The sequence below is a fragment of the Camelus dromedarius genome, chromosome 5 (assembly GCF_036321535.1).
Source record: "Camelus dromedarius isolate mCamDro1 chromosome 5, mCamDro1.pat, whole genome shotgun sequence".
In the NCBI taxonomy this organism is placed as follows: Eukaryota; Metazoa; Chordata; class Mammalia; order Artiodactyla; family Camelidae; genus Camelus; species Camelus dromedarius.
This window is the reverse complement of record NC_087440.1, coordinates 58,136,471-58,163,958: the sequence shown is the minus strand read 5'-3', so window position 1 is coordinate 58,163,958 and position 27,488 is coordinate 58,136,471. Positions and strand designations below refer to the sequence as shown.

The 27,488-nt window shown below is 42.3% G+C and overlaps 1 protein-coding gene across 2 annotated transcripts in view; it reads right to left on the bottom strand.

The window, feature by feature from the left end:
- Positions 1–27,488, bottom strand: part of DAAM1 (dishevelled associated activator of morphogenesis 1) — a 155,673-nt gene that overhangs the window by 44,936 nt on the left and 83,249 nt on the right. For both annotated transcript variants that reach the window (XM_031453794.2, XM_064485990.1), the window contains exons 4-5: positions 5,321–5,392; positions 98–192 (exon numbers count right to left, since the gene is read on the bottom strand). In XM_031453794.2, the coding sequence (XP_031309654.2) occupies positions 98–192; positions 5,321–5,392 (167 nt within the window). The remainder of the gene's footprint in view (positions 1–97; positions 193–5,320; positions 5,393–27,488) is intronic.

The window sequence follows — 27,488 nt, the reverse complement described above, 5'->3', positions numbered from 1 at the left end:
CAGAAAAGTGAAGAAAGGAAGGGGAAAAAGTAGGGAGGAAGGAAGAACAGAAAAGAAAAAAGAGACAAGTGGTACACACTCCCCAGGAATAAATTACCTCATTGGTTTCGTCCTCAGGGCTGTCTTCAAACTCTCTATAGTTTTACTTCTCTCTTCTTCCTCTTCCTTCTCTAAAGCCAGCAGAGATTTTCTCTATGCAAAGAAAACGAAAGTTACTTCTTCAAATTCTGTGTTTTAATTATGGTACAAGCAAGACAAGCCCATAGATTACACGCTACTATCCCTTTCAATACAAACAATCAGACTATGTCTAAGATTTACTACAAGCCAAAATGTAGAGCAAAAGCACCAAGAATTCCACAAATGTGTTCTCTCTCCTGCAAGTTAGTTCTTTCAAATTTAAATAAAGCTTTAAGGAAATGTTTAGAAATCTTAGTAGAGATTAAGTTGTCCAAACACTTGGATGACTATTCTGTAACTGTACTCTGATGAAGATCTTACCATTTATATTTGATAGAAAGGAGATTAGTCCTGTAGTTAAATACAACATTCTGGCAATTACAGTTAATAACACTGTCACACTATCAAACAGAGGCAGGCATGCTCTCTCTCCCATTCCTCAGCCAAAAAGTGTTATCTTCCACTTTTTTTGTTGTATCAAAGTATTTTTTGAGAAGAACGATTAAATTGGACCTAATACTAAGATGGATAGTTCCTTCAGAGTGAATGCTTAAGTTTTAGAAATGATTCAACATCATTTGGAAGTCAGGATGTGGAGTGAGCGTGTGTGTGCTCCCTCCCTCCCTCCACAGGGATCTACTACAGCAGCACTTCTCAGACTTTAATGTGGATATGAAACACCCGGGGATCTTGTTAAAATGCGGGTCCTGAAGTGGCATATCTGATGGCACTCCTGATGGATTTCTGTGTGATGCTGATGTTGCAGTCTGTGGACCCACTTCAAAGAGCAAGGCTCTAAGGAAGCAGATCTCGGTTGATATCATCAAGGCTAGTAAGGTTCACAGACTCGTTAAAAAGTCTTTTCCATTCCTTTCACCCCATGATGACCCAGGTGTACTAAAAGTGTCCCCAAGTCTCATGGTGCCAGGTGCCTCCCCCACAGAACCACAGGTCCCTTCCCTTCACCCTCCTCTTAATGTGTGCTTGTCTAGTCTCTGTCTTTTTACCTTTATGAATTCTGGTAAAACGCATGGATGGGAAACAGGTTGGGATACTGAGAAAAGAAGTTTGGCTCTTATCTATGTGTCTTAATCATCCAGTCTCTCCCTTTCTTTCAGGACCACAAATCATCAAGGAGTGACTTTACTTAATCTTTTTAAGTGAACGGTAAAAGCATCAAGTAACTAAATGCTAACTAAAGCCTAAATTTGACTTCACAAGTAGGAGGGTAAAGCCCAAAGCAAACAAATATAATCAGGATCACTTATGGCAACAGAAAGAAAAATAAGACAAGTCTTGTTTTGTAAACTTGAATTGTTTCTGCTAAAGCTGTCCTCTTGCTGGTGATGCGCTGGGACAGCTGTCACCAGAGCACGGCCGGGGAGGAGGGTGCCTGCAGAAACAGCCAATGAATTTCTTCACGGCACCGCGAGACCATCTCCTGGAAAATTCAGCACAAATCCAGCCAAGTACGTTTAATCTGCTATGGCACAGCTGAATTTGTTTAGACTCTGAAGTAATCACTTTGAATCTACAGCTCAGAATCAAGACTTTTATGAACATCACTTCTTGTTCCTAAGCTTAATCACACTAAACTCCCCCAAATTAAAGACTACACAAGTTCCTTACTGTGGTTCATTAATCCTAAATAAAGATTTAGCCTTTTTAACAATGTTAGAGAGGGTGGAACATCCAAGTAAAGGCAGGCTACATGAAGTCTCTCCCTAGCAGAGTTGGGAGATTTATGTAGAGTCAAGAAATTTATATTGGAATTTCCTTTCCCAATGTAACGACTCGTACTTTACCCTCAAAACAAAAGATGATATGCTCTTTTCTGTGTGTACTACAATTAGAATTGAATCTAAGAGTGTTTACTGTATTGAGAAAATTGAGGATATGGAGATGAACCTGACATTTTAATATGACTTTTCAAAATAAAATAATTTACATAAAGTCTCAAGTTTTCAAGCTTGACATTTAGAAAGAAGTCTAAATGTGCAGCTCTTCATAGAAAGGGGGGATACGCCTACATTTCTGAAGCTGGCTGCTAGGCCAAACACCCAGTCTGCACCTGGGCATGTACTGGACAGGCCTGTGGCGGCCTCCTTGGGTGCTCTGTGCACTTACTGAGTCCCTGCTCACATGAGAAGTGGGCAAAGGACAAAAGCGCATTCTGGCAGAGGACCTTCCAGTCAAAGCTGCTAAGGTTTCCACTGGAACATGCGGGGCCGAGAGAGATGCACAAACCAGGCACAGAAATCATTCCTGGCTGGGAGTCTGGAGCTAAGCTCCTGCTTGAAACATTTCACGGGTGTGAAATCAGTAAGCCAACGCGCTAAACACTGAACTTCATCTCCCATCCTGTCTCCCTGAGAGTGCACCCAGCAGCCACCTACCAAGAGAGCCCTGGTCCTTCTGGAACATGTGCTCTTTTTATTATCCTGTTTTTCACTCTTTAAAAGCCAACAGATCACTCAGGGGTCCTTTAAAGAACAAAGCATTCTTGTTACGAGGCTTCCATAAAGTCACTGAACTTGTTCCACAAAGAGCTTCACAGGCCAGTAAGTGCGGGGTTTCTCAACCTGGACCATTTATCAGACCCTGCAGAGGCCTATCCCAACTCAGAAAAGCTGGGCGGTGGGGGCGTGAGGGGGATGACCAGGCCCCTCTGACATGCCAAAGGATTTTAAACACTGAGTGAGTGAGAGGCAGACTGGAAGGGAGTCTGTGAGCTTAGACTGGGAGGTATAAATTCCAGTCCTACCACTTCCGACTTAGATGACCTTGGGCAAGGGCACTTTCCTCTGAGTCGCAGGCTCCTTCTCTATAAATAGCACTTAGAGCACAGGGTGCTTATAAGGATTTAAAACAGCATGTAAAGAGCCAGTTATACTGCCCGTCACATGACGTGCACTCAATAGCAGTAGTTGCTACTGATGCTGAAGACAGAGGATGACGACCATATGGATAAATGCCCCTTCAACAGTTCCCTAAGCAGAGAGCCAAAGACTTTAGCTGCCAAGCTGTTAAAGGATTTGGAGGAATCTGTGCCTTTCCAGTCCCTGGGGACACTGTCTCAGGATTTCTGCTGTGTGCTGTCAGGAATCCTCCAATCAGAGAGATTGGCTAGCATGACAGGAGGATGTGGTGGCAAGAAATAGGGTGAGAAAAACAGAAAATGCAACGTAGGGTTTCTGGTCTCCTCAGGCCTCCTTGCTCCTTTATGGATGCAGGAGTTGTGAGGCCTCATTATTTCGTGAAATATTAAGATGCCTTTTACCCTTAACCCAGGAAAGATGCTGGCTCTGTCCCTGAAGGAGCATTAGGAAGCTTTGCTAGGTCTTTAACACATAAAGAGCAGAGTGACAACTTAACAGCCTTGAGATATTCTTGGAAAGGGCTTTGGATTAGGAAGCAAATATAATTAAGATGCAGACGACTCATGAATGTAGCAAAAGGCTGTCCAAGGAGAAAGGAGGGTCTTGAAGAAGTGCTGCATACTGGCACGTCTCGGACCCTCTGGAGCTGGAAACGAGCCAGGCCGACTCTGGACAAAGCATGGATTAAGTCACTAAAGGACAAATTAACCTAACTGCCCCAAAATTTGAAGAGAGGAAAAAATTCATAGTTCTTTAGTACTTCTCCATGGACAGAAGTGAATTCACGAACAAAGCAGCAGCAACTTCCCCTGTCAGACATCAAGTAAGGCTGACTTAATGAGAAAGAGAGACAGCCTGCCTGACAGCTCTTTTTTTCCCTAAGAGCCAAGAACAAGAATTCAGAAAATAACCTTTACGTGCAGGAAATGTAAATGCCTCTCAATTATTATCACTTAGGCGGATGTGGAGAAAATCCCTGATGGTCACCACAAGCCCCATCTTCTGCTAATATATTCACATAAATGCTGAAATCACCCTTCTCTCCTCTTTGCCACTGTGTAGGATGCCTGGTAGAAGGATCTGGTGGTTATTTTCTGTTCTTTTCTGTGGTGCTTTTAGACTAGAAACCCTTGGGGCAAAAGCTTATGCAGTTTCTTCTATAATTTATACCGCCCTGTTCATATTTACCAGGCTCTTTGTGATTCATTGTGTGACAGTAGAAGATGCATCTTCAAAGAAAAAGCTAGAAAAGAGGAAATTACTAAAAGTCAAGGCCTCTGAAAGTTTAGCCAAAGTGTGAATGATTCACATAGTCTAGTCAGTTTTTAACTTTTGCAGCAGCAGCAAAATATTAGACAATCTATAAAATGTTTTCTCTAAGCGATAAGAAACTAATCCTCCACCAGCACTCTGGGGACGGCAGGAAAGGGAGCAGTAGGGAAGAATACTGCGGATGCTATCATCTGCTTGGATGTAATAAACTCAAAGATGAACCTAAGAGACTCTAAACTCTTTAACCGCTGAGGCGAAGACTGCTCTACTCTGGGCAACCTCCAGTTTTTAATCAACAGGATTGAAGCTATTAAGGCTCAAATGTTGATGACGTGTTTTCTGCTGGGTATTTTAGCTGGATCCTCAGATGCCCCTCAAGCAGCTCAGAAAACCCACGTCACAGGGACATCCATGTGATCAGAATGCATATCTTAGGCACCGAGAATGCATTTTTAGCAGTGACTGAACCAAAAATCCACATACCAAAGACTTCCCAAGGTCATCTCAGCATTATTATGATGATGCCTTTTCATGAAACCACTTATTCCATGAACTTCTTTTGTTACTTATTTATAAGAGGAAGATCAAGAACCCAGGACAAAGCAAGTCCTCAGTAAAGAAAGAGAATGGGAAGAGAACAGTGGAGGGATGGTTTCATGGTACTGTCTTTAAATGATATTAACTTCTACAACAGTGCTGCCCTATCAGAGTTCCAAATGGTTGGTAAGAGCAATTGCAAGTTCAAGTGAACAGAAGCCAGATTTAAGGTTGCATTTCCTCTAATAACATCTGACTTACTTATATTTTAGTATGCGCTGATTTTATTTCAAGCATACTAGAAAAAATTATTTTGCCAAGTACCACTCCTGCCTCCCTGCTATCCCCCAATATTGAGTTTGGAATGGAGAGAGAATGACATTGTGCAACCACGTGCTTCGTACTAAACCTGCACTCAACACTGTGTGTCATAGAACAGAACGTATACCTACAGCAGCCATGGAATTGAGCTGATCAATGTAGAATTCAGGCCAACTTGTTGCTCCCTTGTTTTCTTCCTGGTCCTAAAGAGAAAGAAAAAACAAAGTGATGCACTACCAGATTTATGTCACAGCACATCTGACTTCCAGAGCCTCTAGACAATGGTCCCCGCAAACCATTAGAAGACCCCAAGATACAAGATGTTTGTTTTTTAATATTGGCTTTAAATCATCAGGCTGTCCCTTGGCTAGTGTGGTCTTCCTGATCCGATTTCCACAGAGAGTGCTGAGGTCAGAATTAGGTGTGACAAAGGGGACATTTTCTGAACCAGGGATCAAGGGGAGTTTAAATGGGAATTTAGCCATACATGGTACGATGCTGTTTTCCTTCAGGGTCACCAAAACACTGGGAAGGGGGCTGTGTTTGTTGCAAGGACAAAGGGTCTCTGGGTCCTGTGTTGCCCTGAGGACGGTATTACTGGACTCCACGTCTGAATGAAATCCACAAAAGAGAGAATCTGTCTTCAAAAATGACCACAGGATTTGGCCAGTTGTTAACTAGACTCTTTCAGTTAGTTTAGTCAGACTCCATCAGACACTAAAAATTGTAAAGAAGGGTTTCACTTGGTATGACCGAATCTAGGTACTGTTTCAGATGAGGAGGTATAATAAAGTCCTATACTAGATGGAAGGTAGTAAAAGAAACACAGGTCCAGCTCTCACACCAGGACAGCTTGTAAGTTTGAGAAAATGCAGTATGTCTGAGCTAAAAAATACTCAAAGCCAAGGAATTTGGGACCCATTCCTAAACCGCTTCAGCCAGTTTGTGTCTTACAAACCAGGGTGACCTGAAGCCAGCACCACAGCCCCCGGGGCTTCCTTGGATGGGAGGTCTGCACCAGCCTGAACCACACCTCCCCCCAAATCAGGCAGCGGTGGACTCTGCTCCATCGGAGCATCGAGCCCATTAGAAGACGGCACTGTGGCCAGGGATTCCCACCCATCTGCAGACCTACATGGCTGTAAATCATCTGTGTGATCAAACAAACTGGAAGACAAAAATTCCAGCTGTTCTCTAGCTTCACATTCAGAGAGCATCCTGGTACCATCACTGTCTCCTGTCCCCTTGGAGAAGAGCTGGGCCAGGTACACGGAGCTGCTAGCAGACAACGAAGTAGTTACTACCTATTTACTGGGGCGGCAATCCCAATCCTTGGTTTCAAGGTGGGGCTATTAATTTCAGTCCCGTACTTAAAAAAAAAAAAAAAAAAAAAGGACAGAAAGAAAAGAAACAAACTTTTTCTAAGCAAATCTTTCTCAGCAGGTCTACTCTAGTGAGATAAAAGAAACAATTTCTAAACTATTCTTTAAGTAGTCACAGAAGGGGGGCAAAGTAACTATTGCTTACAGTGCCTTAAAAGCTGGCAGTAACTGATACCTGAACCAAGGCAGTTGCCTGATTTCATTTGGAGACTGAACAAGCCACATGATGGGGACAGAGGTTATAGCAGCAGCTTTGAAGTTGGGCTGGATTACACTTCCATGGCTGTAAAAAGCTTGGAAATCTGACGAGTTTTTGGAACAGCCTCTGATTATTATTTAACATGTTCATAAAATAGCTTCAGTGGTAGTGTAAATGCTGACCCCTCCTCTCCTCTTAAAATGGAGTATTGAAGTTAGCAAAACCCCACTGTTACCGATGTGTTCAATAAGCCAAAGCCCACAGGGATATTCAACGGTGTTTGAACCTATAAAATGAAATAGGAGGTACCAGATCTTTCTAGTCCCTCAAACTAGGGCAAATTTCCAAAACTACAACAAAATCACGTCCCATGTCTGGGGTCCCATGAGCGCCTGTTGTAAGCTTAATAGTCATGGTTACATTTTAGAAGCTTAAGATCATTTTAGAAGCTTAAGATTAGTAGATAGAAATCTTTACACTTTGAAAATGCTTTAAAATAATGTAAACAGATTAAGAGTCAACCTAGATACTGTAGTCAAAATAAGGGGAAGAAAGTTTCATTTTTATCTGACATGCTTCAGTGCTAAGAAAACCAAATAAGCTAATGTATAGTATGTGAAAGCTTCTCATAAAATTCTTAAGTGTTATCACTCTATTCATGGGCGGGGTTGGGGGGGGCGATGGTCACAGAGTTCTTCATTTTCTCAATGCATCTTCAGTTTCCCCAGTGCAATCCTGGTCCTTCTAGACAGATGTGTGTGACAGTAACCGAGAGAAACTCACACCTGTGAATCAAATCCCCCCCCCTACTTTGTGTGGCTGCTAGAGTCTGTCATGGTATGGAGACACGGGCCAGATAGAGATGATGGCAACTGAGGTCCCCTAAAGAGCACAGGCCACACAGACTTGCCAAGGGGGAGGTTCTCTCCTCAAAGGTCCGTGAAAGGGACCGCTGATGGACAGGAAACACGTATAACATTCCTGGGAGGCACCTGGGTCCTATGTATTGATAACCTCTAGCACGTATTATTCCTTCAGCCATCTGTCTTGGTTCTATTTACTTGCTCTGGAGAAACAAATGGAAAAACACACAAGACTGTAAACACTGTGCTCCTGTAGTTGTAATGGAAGCCACGGCCATCAGTATCCGACACACATAGAGCTTACTCTGTGTCAAACACTGTTCTGTGCCCTGTGCGCTTCACCGGGTCTATCTGTGAGGAGGTTGCTGTTACTGCACTCATTTTACTGAAGAGGAAACAGGCAAAGCAGAACAGGCGAGCTGCTAAAGGTCATCCTGCTGGAAATGCAGAGGTGGTGGGGAAGAACCACGGCAACCTCTTTCCTAAGACTATACCTCAGGTCAACCACAAGCAGTGTCCAGTTAGTGTAAAGCTGGCCTTTCACTCTTCACCACGTCACTGTGACAGACTCAAACGTGATTAGTAACCGGAAATGAGTTCATCTTTCCCTGAACCCTTATTGCTGTTTCCACCACACTGGACATCTCTGAGTATTACTCTACGGCCTGGTGTCCTACCCGGGCTGCCTCTGAGCTCTGCCAGAGACTTCCTGTGGGAATTCTTCTGCCCCTCCATCAGCAACTCATCCCTCCCGAGATGTGTGCCCACAGACAGCACTTACAAAGCGTTTCCCTAACCTGTTCTCCGTTCTATTATACACCCCAGTCCAAAGACCGTCTTCAGGGGGACTTAATTCTCAAGAACCCTCGGAAATGAGCTGATAACACAGACCAGTTGTGGACCCTGCAACTGTAAACAAAAGCCTCCCTAAACCATACACACCGAGCCCTGATTTTGTCTACACCTTCTTTACTGACCCCAACAGAACTTTAAGAAGCAAGAATACTGCCTTCATTCTATTCTTTAAAAAAGTTGCTTTTCCTCTCTCTTTTAAAACAGATTGTAGGCGTCAGGGTGTAGCTTAGTGGTAGAGTACGTGCTTAGCATGCATGAGGTTCTAGATTCAATCCCCAGCACCCTCATCAAAAAAATAAAAATAAATTTAAAAACCTAGTTACCTCCCCTACAAACAAACAAAAAAGAAATTGTAGGTAACTTTTTTTTTAATTGAGTTATTGAAGTACAGTCAGTTTGTAGGTAACTCTTGATGACATCTAGCTGAGGTTGTCCTATGGAAATATAAATTCTAGCTATCACATTAAATACTCTTTTTATTCTACCTGCAGAATGGATAATTCATATTAATATCTAGTTTTGTTTCCTCTCGAAAATGTAATAAGCATTCAAGTTTATATGTCTGTCTTCAGAGGTCTATTAGATAACTAGATTTGAATTGATACAAACATTTTATGTTATTCAATTCTCCACTAATTTTATTATTGGTTTTGAGAATATCTGTAAACATCACTTATTTTCAGAGATGGTATGATGGAAAGGTGTCCATATAGGCCAAGCACAGATCAGATTCCAGAATTTAGTTTCTGTTTACTAAGTCAGCATCTTAGTAAGTTTGAATATCTCTGGGCCTCATTTTTCTTCTGTTCAACATAAGAAGTGAGACCAGACTGTTTCTAAAGTCCCTCCAAGCTCTGAGATTCCACATGAACTCTAACAGTGAGATGTCACAGGAAACACAGTATGTTGCTATACTTAGGCTGAGGGCTCAATTTCCAAAATCAGTAATTTTAAAAAATTTATGTTGTTCAGTGACTCAGTTATAAAACCCTTAAGTTTCAACAGCTACTTCCTTCATAAGGTATTAGAGAGGAAAAAACCCTCAACATTGATTATTTTATAATTTCTCTAATCCAACTCATTATGTTTTCTTAGTAGCTTGACAGTGATGTGTAAGAGTATTCAAAATTTCCTGCTGGATGGACACTTTGACACATGGACTTTGCTTTCAGCTTGCACTAACTACAGCTTTAACCTCTCTTCTTGGTTTTCCACTTTGCTCCTACAATCTCAAACTCTAAAGAAACAAAACAACAGAACAAAAAAGCCTTTGCTAGAAAAGGGAACTTGTACAGAACAAGGGATCTTCAAGAATACTTTTTTTTTTTTTTTTTAAACCAAGCTTAATCCACCAACTCACTTAGAAGGTGAAGAAATACATAGTCTTTCTAACCTCACTTCACTTCCAATGGGCACATTTTTCATTTCAAATCTTTGGTCAGTGGCTACTAAAAAAAAAATCCAGGAGCTCCCCCACCATCCTCTTTAAATGCTCAACAGTGCATTTCTTTTTCTCAGTATCACTTTGCCCGGAAGAGTACATTTCCATTATTTCTTTGTTTGCACTCTTCCTGGGGTAAACATTCACAGCTAATGTTCTATGTGACAGAAAACACATCAGGCCAAGACTCTGCAACATCTGAGGTGTTTCTGTTCTCTACCACCCCTCTGCTCTTTATAGCAAATATTTTTAAACATTTATCTAATTATCTTCCCATGCTGGAGTTTCTACTTCTAAAACAGACTATAATCTAATATCAGCTATTTATGTAGACAAAGAAATTGTATGATTTGGGCTAAGATTTATGTACTAGCATGCTAATATTTTCTAAATTTCCACTTACATATTTGTGTGGCAAACAATTTCTTGGTAGCAGTTGAAGTCTTTCAGTGATATAAGTGGGTCTCAAAGTGCAGTTTAAATATTAAGTCTTAAAGAAGTAAAGAACACTTCTTTTGAAATTACCAGGGGACACATTTTTAATAGGATCAAGTAATAATATGGAAAAACTGGTACAGTTTTTCTTTAGTTTAAGATGCTTTTACTAAGGCCCAAAATAGGCTGTGCAAAGGCCCATCAATTGTAAAGGACATGTTCTGTGGTTGTTCACTAGACCACAAATCACAGGCTGGAGCAACATGTATTTGGCCAACTGAAGCCATAAATCTCCATTCATTGTTACTAACCCATGAGGTTCTTAGATAATACTTGTTAGGAAAGAAAGACACACTCTCACTGTCTAGACTGGCTAAACATCCTCTAGCAGCATATAAAAGTACCATCAACTCAAAAACAGTAGAGACAAATTATGGTTTAACTAAATGTATTTCAACGCAGAAACGTGCTGTTTCAGTATGATACCAAGTAAATTTCATTCTGATAATTTTCATTATAGACAAAAGCAACTAACTACTAATAAAAAACCCTGTTCCATTTTTAAAGAAAATGCTATTGGAAAACATGTTAACTATGATTGCACAGGCTCAAGAAATTCTATCTGTTGCTAATGATCAAAATAGTCACCTGCTAATGATCAAAATAGTCACCTGCTGCATTAACTTGTCATTCCTATTCTAGATTTCATGGGTCCAGCCCTATGTACTAATGAACACAACAGATGTTAAATAAATTCACTCTGTACCTAGAATTTTTACAAGATTCTAGGCAGAAAGGGATAGACAGGTCAAAAATTCTATTCTCTTATGTACATCTCCATGTGTGTGGCATCTAATAAACTCCAGTGAATGACAGGAAACAGATGCCAACGTGGGTGAGACCAGGTCTAAGGTAAAGGGAAGGAGGAGCAGGTAGGATGGAAGATGGAAAAATACTCTGTGGAAGGCCTTGCTTATAACTTTGCTAACTTTCCCTTTTAACTCCATAATAGTATAATCAGCATCTTCTTGAAAGACGGCCACGATGAAGTGTGGAACAGCCAACTTTTCGTGTAAAGGGCCAGATCAGACATATTTCAGGTTTTGTAGACCACACAGTCTGTTCTAACTACTCAGTTCAACTCTGCCCATGTACAGCGTGAAAGCAGCTATCGATAACTTCCGTAACACATTATTTATAAAAACAGGTTACTGGCCAGATTTGGCCCATGGGCCATAGTTTGTCAACCCCTGGGCTAAATTAAGCTTGGCTCTCAAGAGGTGGGGAGGACATCAAAATCCCTACTCAGTCACCAACTATTTCCCATGCTTTCTCCTCTCCTTGAAGCCACTCTAGGCCCAGTGAACCCCCACTGTAAGTTAGGATGAGCTCACAAAGTATGTGGCATTTGCCCAGTAATTTGCACTTTTTCTAGAGAAGGAGCAGGACCCTCCATGTCTGAAAAGTCTACTTTCTCACCAAGCTCACTGCTCCCTGAAAGTAATCAAATCTCACTTTTTAAAACCACATAGAATCGTTAGGTCCTTTAAATCCTGATATTTGCCTCCAACTCTTTCCATCTTGTTCTTCTTTCACTGGGAAGAGAAAAATTAGTAGATCCACAGACTGGATTCCTGAGACTGCTGCTTTACTTACTCCTTCCAACACCCATCTCTGCCCCCAGCAGTGAGCTGAAACTATATCCTATATCCGAAGGTTGCCAAAGACAGGCAGTTGGTTTCAAAATAATTCCCATGTGGTTCCTGGGACTGCCAATCCTGGTTACATTTTTTTGGCCACTGCCACAATTACACATCCAGTGCATCCGCTGCCAAATCCGGTTGGGCCCACACAAGCACTGATTACAGAACAGCAGCCTCTTCATCTGCCAGGAAGTCCAACACCTCCTCCTAAGTCTCAGAATGTCAGTCATTTTCTGGAAAGACTAGAGGGTGATTTGCAATAACAATGGCTTTGATATTCAGCATTTAGAATCACAGAAGAAGAGCAAGCCTCCTTTCCTATTTTCCCGAGTGCTACAAAACATCTGTATGTTTTTAAGGCAGGCCATCACATAATTATACAGCTAGGTCTTTGACCCTAGAGACACTCTCCTCCCAGCTTCTCCTCACAGGGGTCCCTCACACGAGGTCACCAGCAGGTGACTGAGCATGTGTTCTCTGAGAGAAGGCTTCAAGGGGTCCACAAGCATTTGGAACCGACGCTCTCACTGTTAGAAAATTCACCGCATATTGAATTGACAGATGCCTCCTTGTAACTTCAAGCACTTGTTGGCCTTAGTTTTGCCCTTGGGAACTACACGAAGTAAGTCTAATTTCTCTACTAAACAGTAACCCAGCAAATATTTGAACAATCTGAATAAAGCTATTATGTCCTCCCAAAGTTGTCTCCTAACCAAGCCAAAAATTCTCCACTGGCGGAACAGGCAATGTTTATCCTCCTCAATTCATAAATAAGCTCCAGTCTTCCACAAGTTCATCACAGCCTCACGTCCACGATTTGGAAAAGTAACTCCAATAAATCCATCTGATTTCCTAAGGGCTCTTTTCATGTACTTGTCAGTGATGCTCAACTCTACACAGTCTCTCCAAGAAGAAACAGAACAAGTTCTTGCTCTCCTGATGGTCTGCAACAAATAACACTTATGATTTAGAATAAAAGACCCATATCGTATGAAACAGAAGTAAATGTGAACAGTCCTCATTTTACTGAGTATACATATTTTAACAAAGTTAGCCACAAACTCAACAGTAAAATTAGTTTACTTATTATAAGATTGAGGACCCTTTATCTCTAAAACATAAATATAAGTTAACAGAAACGAAACAGGTGAATAGGACCCAGGCTCACTAGCTGCCAAGAAACTTAGTGGGGTGTTTAAGGCCTTTTAGAGCCCTGGTTTTCAGGTCTCTAGGCTATCTTTCTGCTGGCTTAGCTCCTCTCTCCTATACATCCTTCCCTTCAAACATCTTAGGAACCTCTTTCATGTATGAAGCCTGACTGCTGCTTCTGAACTTCTGAGTTCCGTTTCTTCCTCTTCTCTGGGGGATGCAGGTATAAAGTTTAGTAAAATTAATATATGATGCACATATTCCCATAGACAGCCTCCCCCTCTCATGGCATGTACTCCAGTTTCAAATATTATTAAAGTAGCCGCTCTATCAATTCTTTAAGTTTAAAATTCTATATTGATAAAGGATAATTTTTTAAAAGAAAAATCACGGCACAAACTCATACCAAAGATTTTGTTGAATTCAATAAATGAAGAGAACTGTAAGATGTTACAATAAGTTCAAAAGAAAATCTCAAGAGCAAAGATAGATAGATAAATAGATGGATATAAACATCAACTTATAAACAGATGCAAAACTGGTCAACAGGGCAACAGTCAATTGCATTCGATACAATGAGCATTTCAACAGACAAGAATCATTTGCACTGATACCAGTTTTTTTTTTTAAACAATTTGCAGGTTTGTTAAATAGCCCAGAGACAGTGACAAATGGAGATCACTCTGAAGACTGCTACAGACGGAAGATTCAGCAAATTTTTTCTGGCATTTCAATATAACTACAGTTTAGCAGAAAGGAAGATGCATGACTAGTACTTCCTGGCTAAGGATGACATGGTCTACAAAGGTGTAACGTGGAAGCCAGGCTGTATGACTAATAGCTTGCACCAGACTCCTCACATCTAAATTACCTAAGTGCTCAGGCTTGCCCACAGCTTCTGCTGAAGAACACACCTACCCGATCCTGACCACTTCGCCTCAGTTTTGCCTGCTCCCCTTGCCCTGTCTGGGCTGGGTGGCATGGTTTCTGTTTGTGCACCCCTGAGTCTCTGAGTTGAAACCAGCAAGACTGTTCTGTGCTATCCTCTTTATACCCACCGATGCACCTGGTCCTCTCTCCTCCCCAGAAATCTGCTAGGCAAACAGCTAGAGTACTTCTAAGAATTCTGCACTGCTCATCAAAAGAAGCTGTGAGCTCAGTGAGTTAGACCCACTCCCCACCTCCTTCACACCTACCCCCAGCCAGAAAAAAAGCTACATTTGCCTACTGTTCCCTGGAGCCTGATGCCATGTAAGAGCCACACACAGCCTGGCTCAGGACCAGTACTGACACTACACTGATGAATGCAGGGCTTCTCAAGGGCAGGATGGGAACAGAAGCCCTCTGCTCATCGTGCTCAGAATTCACAGTGCTGCTGAACTGAACCTAAAAAGTCATTTGCTTTCCTTCTCACTCATTTACTCATCCAACAATATTTATTGAGTTGTTTGATGGCCGAGGCACTGTTCTAGGTGTTAGTAAACATAAATGAAGGAACAGAGCTGCCTGCTATCCTTGCTAGTGATCCACAAGACGTATGAGAATATGTTTCCAAACTTGGGCGCTGGGAGCTTCTTAGATCACAGACTTCTTCTGACAATAGGTTCTCGGTCTTTTATAGCTTTACTCCCTCTTCATCATGATTAAAAGAAATAGTCAAGTTTTATTAACTCTCCTGCATTTTTACCAAACTCCAGTCTTTTAACAATTTTCTAACTTCAAAATAAAAATCAAGCGTAAACATTTCTAATCTCGACGAGGAAAACTACTTTGAAACATCTCCTTGATAACACAAACTGTTACATGAATATTTTTTATATGTCACCAGTGTTACTTATACTAGTACAAATCATCAAACATTTCTGAATGACCTGAAATGAGACACCGCACATCAAAAATCAGGCTTGGGCTATTTCGCAGCCAGTTATCATTTTTGTTCTGCCTAAAATCACAAACCCAAGAAAAGAGTGTCACTTTAAAGATGTCTAGTCTCTCTCTGAGGAACAGCAGCATTAAACAGAGAGTAACAATATGGCTTCAAGAGTAAAGACGCCAGCTGCATTTCTTAGACAGCTCAGGGGGCCCAGTTTGATCAATACCCTCTTCTTCCCTGAAAAAAGCCTTGGCTGACTTTACAGAATTGAAATCTTCAAAACTCATATGCTACAGGATCCTGGGAGAAAATGCATTTCACGAGCTCATGTAGCTAAGAAAATAGCCACAATCCTTACCTAGAACTAAAAGCTGAGACATTTCAGTCTGTTTCCCAAACTATGAGACATTTATTTTATTTATTTTAACAAGTCATTTCTTTGGCAAAGCACTTCACGGCATGGACTATGACTGGAGCCTAAACATCTCAGTGTAACTCCAACATCTGAAGCCAATTTTAGTTGACAATTTCCCTTCACTTTTATTGCAAAGAAAAAGAAACACTCTCCAATTATTATTTTCAGAAATGATATGAGCCCACATTCCCCTGGTGCCTGTGACACAGAGGTGTGCAATGACATACAAGAAATTACTTCTATGTTGCTTGTTAAGAGTCAAGTCTTTGACCCACATGTCATGGAGTGCTAAGGCCCAGGTACAATGTAGTCCAGCTGGTTGGTAAATTAACAAGTTTGGACACACATCACTAAACTATTATGCAGTGTGGAAATCCAATCAGTGGTGTCAATGGCCTTTGTTGCCTCACATCTTGCTACCAGATTTGCTACTAGACCAGCCTTTCAGAATGTCGTAAAGCAGGTTTTGATGTTCTGTAACCTGCTCTTGGGAAAGCAATCAAAGTGTGTTTATGATTTGCAATATAATGCTTAACACGAGACCATAAAGAGAAGGCTTTGGAAAATAGTAATTAAACTATAAAGAGAATCAGGGAAACAGGGAGCCCATAAAGGTATATTCCGTTCAGGGAAGCATTCTCAGGATGCCGTGAAAAATGCTATGGCAGGGTTAACTGTCCCCTAGAAGGAAATCATAGCTGTATTTCAGATTTTAAGCTACCATCGACTCTACAGTACACTACTTAATTAATGACAGCATTTCTGGCTAAAGAGAAAGAGAAAAGCCTCAGTGGGGAGGTATCACTGTCTCAGAAGTGTCTAAATGTGAGGATGTGGCGGGTGCATCTTAGAAACCGAGGAAACGTAAAATGCTTTTCCTCACCTATGGGGACAGATAAAAGGATGCTGTCTTCAGACTGCTCAAGTCAAATGCTGTCCCACAGTGCAATGAAGAATAATAAGCGAACTGTGAAGACATTAATTTAAAGTTGGTATTCTTCGGTAGACATTCTACTGTAACCTGTTTCTGGTTCCACACACTACTCTGTTCCTGGAGTATAAGGAATTTGGAGAGCCCCAAAGAGAAGTTATTAGTGGCACATTCTAACTTACACTGGAAGCTCAAAGCTTCTTCCTACTTCCCAAGGGAGAGAAGCTTTAAAATGCACCAACCGTAACATTGATATATTAGGTATGCCAGAGCTATTGGTGAAAAGAATAAAATGAAAAACTCAGGAAAAGTAGTTTTTTTCCTTCTTTGATCTCTCTTCCAAAGTGGATGCTTCCTTCCACTGACATCTTTCATACACCTGTCTCCTGGAGATGGTAAAGCCAGGCAGGCTTAGGGCAGTCTTTCTATGGAAGTAGGTGCACCTAGAGAATCTGCACAGAACCAGGGAGAGACCCATAGGAAAGCAGCACAGAATGTGGCACTTACGTACAACCATCATCTATAAGCCAGAGGAGCCCTCAAGGACTCCATCCATAACCACCAGATGCTTCTCCAAGTGCTCCAGGCTTCAACCCCTAGATGTTTAGAGTTAGTAATCAGATCAATCCTTTTGCCAGCTCTGCTTGGAGTTATTTATAGAGCACTCAGTTAATCAGGGAAGGAAGCCAGGGTCCAAAGGAATATTGAAACAAAGGACGTGTGCTGGTCTGGAGTGTCTCGTGTGCTACGTGTCCCTGGGCTGGTGATAACCAGGACAGGCAGCTAGTTCTGGATTCTCAGACATGAGATAGAGCCATACCCCTTTCCAGAGATCTAGCTATTACTGAGAACACTCATTCGATGTACAAATCTACACCTGCAGATGACAGAATTTTGTCAATGCAATGGAGTGGTGCCTACATGCTTCAACATACACAGGCAAGGGGCTCAAAGAGCCTTACGTAGTTGCATTTAGAACCAAGATTCCATAATAGCACTGTTGACAAGTACTCTGTGGCAAAGATTGAGAGCTCCAAGAGTGTCATGTGCTCCAAACTCAGCAATCAACACATGATGGAATTTGCCCTGTACCCGAGCTGTCAAACGGGAACTGTCAAAAGGAACCTGCGTAAGAATTCAGATTTGGAAGCCAAAGATAGCCCCTCGGCAGCATCTGAGAATGACTGTGCTAGCAGGGCTTCCGTTCAACCCAAGTTCCAAGTCTCTTCCAGTGACAGGAGTCGGAGCAGGAGTGCTCTCCCCTAGTGCAGCGCCATGCAGGCATGATGACAAGCAGAGTGAAAGCTGTGGGAGTTGCTTCTATAGCCCCCATTCCAGAGGGGAAGACAGAGCTCCACAGGACACACAACCCTCGCACTCCCCATGACTCTGTGTTAATTGGTTCATCCAATTAAGATATCTCACTCCATCCCAGCTATACATTGCTTATTTATTTTTATTGTTATTTGAAAGATGATAAGTGAACGCAACTCACAGGGTCATTCTCTGCCACACTCCTCCGCGCTGGCATTCTCTAATTAGAGGGAAAGCAAAGCTTTGTATAAAGGGTGTGACTCGCTGAAGAAATGCAAGTATGAGGAACCACAAAAGAGAGATGGCATCCACAAAGCAAGTACCTATTCACTGTTTTTACAGTGCTGCAAAGAACAGAGCAAAGTGCTTAGAAACCAAAGAATCAACAATCCCCAAATCCATGAATTGATGTGGACAAAGGAACTAGCTCAGATTTAGGCATGGAGGATAGACAGCCAGCAATGTTACACATCTCACTGTCTCGATATCCGAAGGAATTGAGGAGTACAGGAACGGGGAGAGGCTTTCACAATTTGTTTAAAGAGATGTTCAAGATAAAGATGCTCTGCTTAGAGGAGGAGACAGAGACCAGCCATGTGATGTTCCAGCCACCGCCAATGTGCCTGCTCATGCAGACACGCCGATTCTGCACCTGCACTTTAGTCACCCACCAGGGAGGTGGCGGATGCCTCAGAGGAACTTTCCGTGTTTGGTGATAGCATATATCGGTCAAGAGCTGGTGAAAGATAGAAACACAGTTTGCCTGGATCCGGACCTGAGGGTGCAGAGAAGTCCAAAGGAGAGGAAGGGTGAACCACACACAGAGCAGTTTCCTTTGTAGTCCAACCAAATAAGCAGAATGCTGAGTGAACTGTCCATTTTTATGTCCTTCTAACATTCTGTACTTTTATCCAGCTTTATGGGTATTTGAGTGGAATGCTTTCGTTTTCCAAACCTTGAGTTTTTCTTTTTTAAATGAGTACTTTCTCATTCAGGAATTTTTACTTCAATTCGATTTGCTAAGACATATGGGAGAAAACTGAAGAGCTTGAATGACAGTTTCTTGTACCTGAAAATGGTCAAACTTACATTAAAGCGATTGATCAGGGCAACCAGATACGAGTTCCCTCCCCTCGGATAATAATAAGCTCTCAGATGGTTGAGAACTAATTCAATGCAGATATAAACTGTACAACCACTTTGGAAAGCAATTAAAGATAAAAATGTTCAAACCAAATGACCCAGTAATTACTGTCTGGGTGCCTATCCTAGGGAAATTTTTGAACGCATACACAAGGATGTTCATTGCAAATTTTTTTAAATAGTGAAAATTTGGAAATAAGCATTATCCAGAAGGGGATAAAAATAATTAAACTGTGGTGTGCTCATATAATGGAACATTGTATTGCAATTAAAATGAAGAAATACCATATACTGTCTATGAATATATACATTTAGAGTAAGATAATAAATATATCAGCAAGGAAAAAAACACATACTACCTTCAGAATAGAGGTCACCCTTGGGCTTCAACTATATTTATGGAATTTTATTTCCTTCTTAAAAATCCATGGTTAATGTGATAAAATGTTAGCATTTGTTATACATAGGCCTTTAATATATTCCTTACTTTTCTGTATATACAAACATTTCACACCAAAAATTAAAAATCAGCCAGAAAATAATGGTTTATCTCATGACTTGGATAAGTTATCAGAGGTTTGTTAGTTTTCTTCTTTAGAAATTTTAGAGAATGCCAATTTACTGGAACCCAGAATGTCCACTTTGATAATTAAGGTTAAGATTCCTAACAATAGCAGCCACTATGGAAAACAGTATGGAGGTTTCTTAAAAAAAAAACCCAAAAATAGAACTATCATACAACCTAGCAATTCTACTCCCAGGTATATATCTGAAAAAAAAAAAAAAAAAAACCAATTTGAAACAATACATGTACCCTAATGTTCACAGCAGCTTTATTTACAATAGCCAAGATACGGTAGCAGTGTAAGTTCAACAGAAGAATCGATGAAGATGATGTGGTGTATTTATACAATGGAATATTCAGCCATAAAAAAGAATGAAAATTTTGCCATTTGCAGCAACATGGATGGACTTGGAGGGCATAATTATGTTAAGTGAAATAAGTCAAACAAAGACAAATATTGTATGATATCATTTATATGTGGAATTGAAAATACGCAACAAACTGTGAATGTAACAAAAAAGCAGCAGACTCACAGATACAGAGAACAAACTAGTGGTTACCAGTCGGGGCGGGGGTGAGCAGTACAAACTATTTGGTATAAAATAAGCTACAAGGGTGTACTGTATAGCACTGGGAATATAGCCAACATTTTATAATAACTATAAATAGAGTATAAACTTTAAAAATTGTGACTCACTACATTGTATCGTAACTTCTCTTCAATAAAAAAAGACTCCTAACATTAACAGTATCTGCAACTGTGTTGAAACATTCTTTTATTATCTCCTCAACACTGACATTTTATTTTAATTTAATTTCAGAAATCATACAGTTAGAATGCACTATTGGATTATAATGCTGCAACTCAGAACAAATTTTGTTGCTGAACTGAGAACTTGTGAATCCAGTTTATTTTGACCTAATAAGTTTCTTATTGGGGAAAACTGACTTGGTGTTGTGTCTGACAAGGGACTTCCCCCCACTGCCAACAACAGGAGTAGCAATGTTTTCATCTAGAAATATTCTTTAGTCTTCTTATTTTGAACACTGAAGGTATTTACCAATCACTTGCCTTTCCCAGGCCACAAAGAAGGAGCTTTAATTTTATTTAAAAACCAGCTTGATCCACAACAGAGTTTATCTGGTGTTCCCAACTGCCTGCCAGGCAAGCGCAATGAAGTAATAAGCATTTCCACGGGCCACCCCAGCCAGCAGGGGCGGAAGCGCTGAAGTGGCCACATGGACGAGAGGAGAAAAGAAGTGGACTCAGAGTCTGACTTCCTCTGGGCCTCAGTCTCCCCAGACATCAGTTAAAGGTGCTCCTGAAGTCAGATTCAGGGCCTCCTCCAGCAACTAACAGGCCGCACGTTGGTCACCACAGCCCTAGAACTTTTGACATATATGGGGCCCCTTTTTACCAATTTCTGATGCTAACAGTAAAGATATTCTTGGTCTCTTCCCTTATCTACGGTGTATCCTCCTAACTTACTATCTCCACCTCTGAAACATCCTGTGTATCAGCTAAGGGAAAGGTGTTTTTGAAATCCTCACTACCATTCCGAGAAAACCAGGTATCGTTCTTTACTAATATGGAGATAAGCCCCAGGTTCGTATGAGTGGCACCAAGCAGAAATCCAGTCCTTAAACACTGTTTTGATTGTTGTCACCATCAGGGACACTGCCAGTGGTGACAGCTAACATTACCACGCCCCCAAGTTCTCTGACAGCTTCGAAACCATACTGTCTCAAATTCCACAACAATCTTACAAAACTGATCTCACTGTACAGAGGAGAAGAGAGAAATTAGAGGGGTTAAGAAATACGCCCCAGGTCGTACAGCTAGCTAATAAATGGGGCATCCTACCTTCACCAGTTGCCCTTTGATGGCCTCTAACTATGCAAAGTCTTTCTCAGTGCTAGTACTCAGCTTCTATTTATCTTAGATAAAATAGTGTCACACACATTATGGTACAATTTAGAACGATTCTGAGGGACAAACATAACTTTGGAAGCTTGTAGGCAGATCCATCAATTTAAAGACTTTTGGAGACAATCCACCCCAAGGGAGGTCCTCTCACTGACAGTGTCTCAAGCCTGCAAAACAGAGGACCCTACAGGACTAGAATGTAGCACTGCAACAGAAGAATCTAGAAGTTGTCCACAATCTTTTAGACATAATCACTTCACCAAGCACCAGAGAAGAGAGACGTGTTTTGGTTCATCCTGTGGGCGAGTTTGCTTACTGCTTCCTCATTAATGAAGCTTGGTCAACATTAATGAAAACACCAACTGTGCGTTTCGGACCATGCTGGACAAACCAAGGTAGGGGTGGTAGTAGGCATAACTGGAATGATAGAACTGGGGACACTGGGAGGAAAAATACCCCAGACTGGTATTATTGAACAAAGGGATTATAGGAAGATGAGGCAAATAAATACTCATGAACCAACTGCCCTTTATTGGAACACAGCTTTGGTTTAAGGGCTTCCAGAGGCAGAGAATCTTGAATTGTGTACTCCAAATCTAAAATCTGGTGTGCACTTTGATAGTACTGGCTTTTGTAGTAAAAAGAAAATAGACAGAAAATAGGTCACTGGCTATGAGGTTATGCTACTTAGAGGGGAAAGGGCCATGAGAAACATGCCTTCACTGAGTATCTTGGCAGAAAACTGAGGAGAGCTTGTCAGGGCCAAGATTCACCCCATTTTCACAGTCACTGCCTAAGAGATAAATGGTATTGAAAAATTCAGGGTGGTTTTCAGATTCACCTTTGTTTTAATCATTCTCCCAGGGAAGAGTAAATAGAGAAAGAAAAGGGTCCCTGGGCTAAGGGGGGGAAAATGCCATGGTTATCTTGACAACACAAGCAGTAGTTAACATTTTAAATAATATTTATTTTTCCTCCTAATTTCAGAGAAACATGTGGTGGCGTAATGTTCACGTTGACGAGGCTGAACCAACTTTCCTACATCCTTTCTTGTAGGTGTACGGGTAGGGTGAGCCACAAAAGAGACTCTTATGGGATGCGTAGAGGGTGGCAGTGAAGCAGCAGCCATTCTGTAGTCCAGGCGCTGTCCTTTATCTGCTGGCTCACCTTGGTGTGAAACGGCAGGCAGGTCTGCAACTGTTCCACCTTCCCCTGCATCTTCCTCCAGCTTCTCCTGGGCTGAGTGAGTGAGTGAGAGAGAGAGAGAGAGAGAGAGAGAGAGTGTGTGTGTGTGTGTGTGTGTGTGTGTGTGTGTGTGTGTGTGTGTCTGTCTGTCTGTCTGTCTGTCTGTCTGTCTATTGAGCTCTATGACCAATGGATGGCTCAGGCTTCTGCAGGACACCCACGTCAGGGTCAGGCAGTGAACTGCCACAGGCTTCAGTCTGTCCCCGTGGGCACCAGCCTGTGTCTGCTCTTCCCCACTTTACATCCACCCTCCTTCCCAACTGCCTATTCCAGGGACATGACGCTCCAGCATTAGAAGCAAATACAGCAGCTTTATGGCGAGTGCTTAGCCAGCTTCCGTGATTACAGAAGGGTTCATCTCTCTGTTCTGCCTGTGTGGTTCCCCCAGCAGTCCTGCTTTTCTGACTGAAACCTGACAGATACAAAATATATTGTATGTATTTTTTAAAAGAGCAATTTTATTTTTACAACTAGAAAAAAACTTATTCCAAGGTAGGAGGGAGAACACTGTACTGTGGAAAATTTGGGAAATATCTGTATAAAGAAAAAAAGTAAATCAAAATAAACCACCCACAATCTCACCAAACTATGGTTTCTGTCTGTCTGCCTACCTCTGTATCTACTCTTTTGCAAACTTTTGATCGTACTGATTACAGTTTTGTATCTTTTTTTAAACCTTATCATTACATGCTGAGCAGTTTCCCATGTCATTAAAATTTCTCTGAAAACATGACTTTCCAACAGCAGCAAGACATTGTTACGGTTGTGTACTATAAATATAACCATCCCCCTTTAATATGGTCACCATCCTCGGCTTTCAGGGGCAACACTGCAGAGAACACCTCACACGCAGTTCTTTGCCTGCATCTTTCATCACTTTCATGGGATCAACTCCAGGAAGACGCATGTTTCGGGCGCTAGATACATATCATCAAATGGTTTTGGCCACCATCCTCACGTCAATAGGCATCTCATACTTATGCCAAGGTTCAAAATACTCATCAACAGTACAGCAGGGGCATCCATGAGCCAGAACCAATGATGCAACACAGAAAGAGGGTCCTGGAGTCCCCTGCTGTGTCATGCCAGAAATTAACCGTCCAGTTCCCGAGTCATGGGGGAAGACTGGCGGGCCCCTAGGGATTGTCAGATTGTCAGGGCGGTTTTTATTGGGAGGGCTTGAGGCAGCTGCTCTGACCAACCGGAAGCTGGCAATGCTTTGACAGACATCACACACTCACTGGGGTACAGCCGGTGAACATCAGCCCGAGCTGGAGCTTTCACCCGACTTCTTTTCTCCAGGCTGAACAAACAAGTTGCTTCAGTCTTTCCCCACAGTGTCTTCATTTTTCAAAAGCGTAAGCCTCTCTACAGATTTCCTAACAAGCCCTGCAGACTGTGTTTAGTAAAGCTCAGACTAAGCCAAGAGTCTAAACTTGACCTCTGACACACTGGCAGAAGGGACAAAGAACAAAGCACAGATCAAGAGGGAAAGTGTACAGAGCATGTGAACACAGCTCAACTGTTGGGAAAGGAGCCTGTTTCTACACGATGGGATGAACGCCTGACAACATCAGCCGCCTCACTGGATCAACCCCAGGAGGGATCCAAGTGGTGAGGGAACCGTCTTCTCAGTCACACACTTACACCCCAGGGCTTGCTGGCTCCTTCCTCTGTGCCCCAGAGCCTGTCTGCTCACCTAGTGTGGAGCTTATAAAGAGACTTGGCAATCATTTGATTTTATCTGCTTCTCCTACCTAGACCATCCACTCCAGGAAATCCGACTTCTGTGTTTAGTCATCCTCAGAATCTAGCTGAGAGTCTGCCCCAGAGGAGGTACTCAGTACACCACCAGGGTGGCTCACATGCCAACGAGCCTTTTACCAACTGCACTGCTTCACTGAGAGAAGCACCAGATCCTCAAAGCCTGCTGTTTCTTCCACTTTCAATCTGAGATTATACACACAACCCCATCTCTCCTCGCCAGGGAATATGTATGGAAGGCAGGATTTTTCAGAGCCTGGAGATTCCCACTGTCCTCCAGCTCCTGTGCTTCCCTGATCTAGTCTTCAGAGAAGGAGCGGGGGAAAGACAGACCAATTTTATTTCTAATCATTGTTACTTCTGCCACATTCTGTAATCTCTTGGCACCAAGAACACAAATGCCAACTGGAATCCATTAGCAAGTGAAAACTCAATTAAGAGATCAAGCCAGGTACTTTAAGAAAGCCTAGAAATACAGTTAGTGAAATCTAGTTTCTCCATTTTACTGGCTCCTCTCCCAAATCTTGACATCTAGCAAGCTGGGCACCTGAAAACCAAATCTCACTCTCCTGTGCATTCAAAATAACCACAGCACAGAAGAGAAGACCTAATGTCTCTTCCCTCTCAAACCTTCCAGGTCGAAAGTCCAGCGCCTGCTCCTCGCCCCAGCCTACCCACAGCAGCTTCTCGTCAGGAGGCTGGGAACAACCAGAGGATTAACGTCTCATCATCCCGCTTCCTGGCTTTCCAGCTGGTTCGTTTGACAGCAGTGCAGAAGACCAATGGTTCCTTTCGTCTTTAATTTCACTACTTTAGGGTATGTGCCTCTAAATCCGGGTTTTGATCAAACTACTTCCTCTCTGCAATCCAAACACAGGAGGGCCTCAACTCTCCAGGATCTGAAAGAACGCATCCCGATGAGATGACCATTCACCACGCAACCAGAATCTCTGTGTGTGGTGAAAGGAGAATTCCTTCTCGTGGGGAGGAGTGGGGAAGCGATCCAATTAGGACATGCAACCCAAGTAAAGGGAGTGAGTGAAGGGAATCCACTGAATTTTGAGCTACTTTTCCTAGATGTCTTCAAAGCGTGCCTAGCACATGATCAGCATGTCCCACAAAGCTTCACAGCTGACCTGCAGCCAGATCAGACGAGACTCTTGAGTGATTTAACTAACCTAGAGTCAAACAAACTCAGCAGCAGTGAAAACCCACCTTCTCCAAAGGATACCTCAACAGACACAGAAACGTAATGTGGAGAATCCAGAGCCTTTTACTTCAGCCTTGGCTCCGGGATCAGACATGGAAGAAGGAAAAATTCAGCGCAGTCATCAGATTCTGGTCTTTGCCTCAAATATCTGAGCTCACAACTTCTAACATCTTCTAACCCTATTCACTTACTTTGTAAACTCTGAAGCTCAACAAGGGGGAAAAAGTATTTTCTGGACACTTAGGAGGACTGGTTAAGTGACACAATTAAGGGCAACTGCCCCTGCAAAGAACTGTGATTAAAGAAGATTTCTGCCTGGGCTGATAAGACCGCTGTTGCCATAATACGGTGTACACACCATCTTAGTTTCTCCTCTCTGAAGACCTACTCCGGGCTTTTCCCAGGGTTTAAAAATCATGTTAACAATAAGCAAATACAGCATGGCCAGATGCCTTTCGTGGTCAGATGGTTCATTGTTTAAAAAGCTTCAGTTTAAAATCCAAAAGATTGTTAACAGATGCAGTTTCTGGCTAGAGACTGGGAAAAACCTCACTTAAACAAAAGAGTATGTTGTGTTTGGAACTAAAAGGGAATTACCTTTAAAGATAAGAACCACAAACATTTCCTATTTGAAAATACCCCCAGCCCCACCAACAGAACCTTTTTTTGGACCTTTCAGAAAAGTTTAAAAAAAAAATTTGACAGTGGATGGCGGCATATGACAAACCATGGCTGACCAACCAGTCCCGTCATTTTTACAGATTTGTTTGGACTTTTGACAAGGCCACAACATCCATCTCTCGCTCTCCCCCAGATTACTCAATTAGGCAAAATTCCCATTAATTTCTTTCCAATTCTTTTAGCCCAGAAATATTTCTGCAGCTTTCATTTTGGCTCTGGAAATGGGTCTTCAACCAGGGGACTCAGATAGAGCCGTCTGAGAAATGAAGGCCAAGCTTGATAAGCAGATAGCCACTGCTGGGACTCAAGGCCCTGCTGGGTGGACAACAGCCACTTGGCCAAGAAAGGCCTGGCCCCATCTTCAGTTCCCAGCCCCGTTCGCCTCCAGGGCTGCTGTGCCCTTTTCCACAGAAAGCCTGCTTTTCACCAACTCATGTGTCTGTTTCTGCTGGCGTTTGTGGGCCCTTACTCCACGGCTTCACTATGTGTGAGAACAAACGTCTGTGGTGCCCTGGGTTCTAATCTTGGAAGATGGAAAATCTGAAGAAGCCTTGGGGGTGTATCTTTCCCTTGGCCTGAGAAATGGATGCAGTGGGGCTTGCTGGTGACGAGCCTGATTTGAAAAGACTATGCAGGACAGGGTCCAAGGGAAACAGTCTGTTCTCAGTGTTAAGGACGGCCACCACGGGCTCCCTTCTGAGAATGGGCAGCCTGCCCCTTAGGAGATCACATGCTCTGAAGACAGGCAGACATCGTGCCCTTTTCGGACTTAGGTTTTTGTGTTCTTACTCATTGTGTTATTTCCCGATTTATTACAGTGCCCCAAAAGGTCAGTTTCAGACCAAAGCACTGTACAGTTTTAACAGTCTGAGAAGCTCTAATCAAGAAAATCCTTAATCAAGCCATTTTAAAGTAAAGGCGGATCTCTAAGCCCATGGGATTCCCCAAGGAGTTAAGACGACTTTCCCAGTCAGCCACACCACTACTAAGTCACAAAAGGAACCCAAGCTGCTGTAATGAAGCTAGCAGGAGAATTCCATTCCCAGAGGTCTGTGCAATCGGGCCAGGTACTTGCAGGAAGGGCCCATCCATCCGGAAGTGGGATTCTGAGCCCAGTGGCCACATCCACATCCATCCTCCTACAAAAAGGCCACCCCCGCCAAGCATGCAGGAGACAAGATATCCAAGGGGATCCGATAGACCT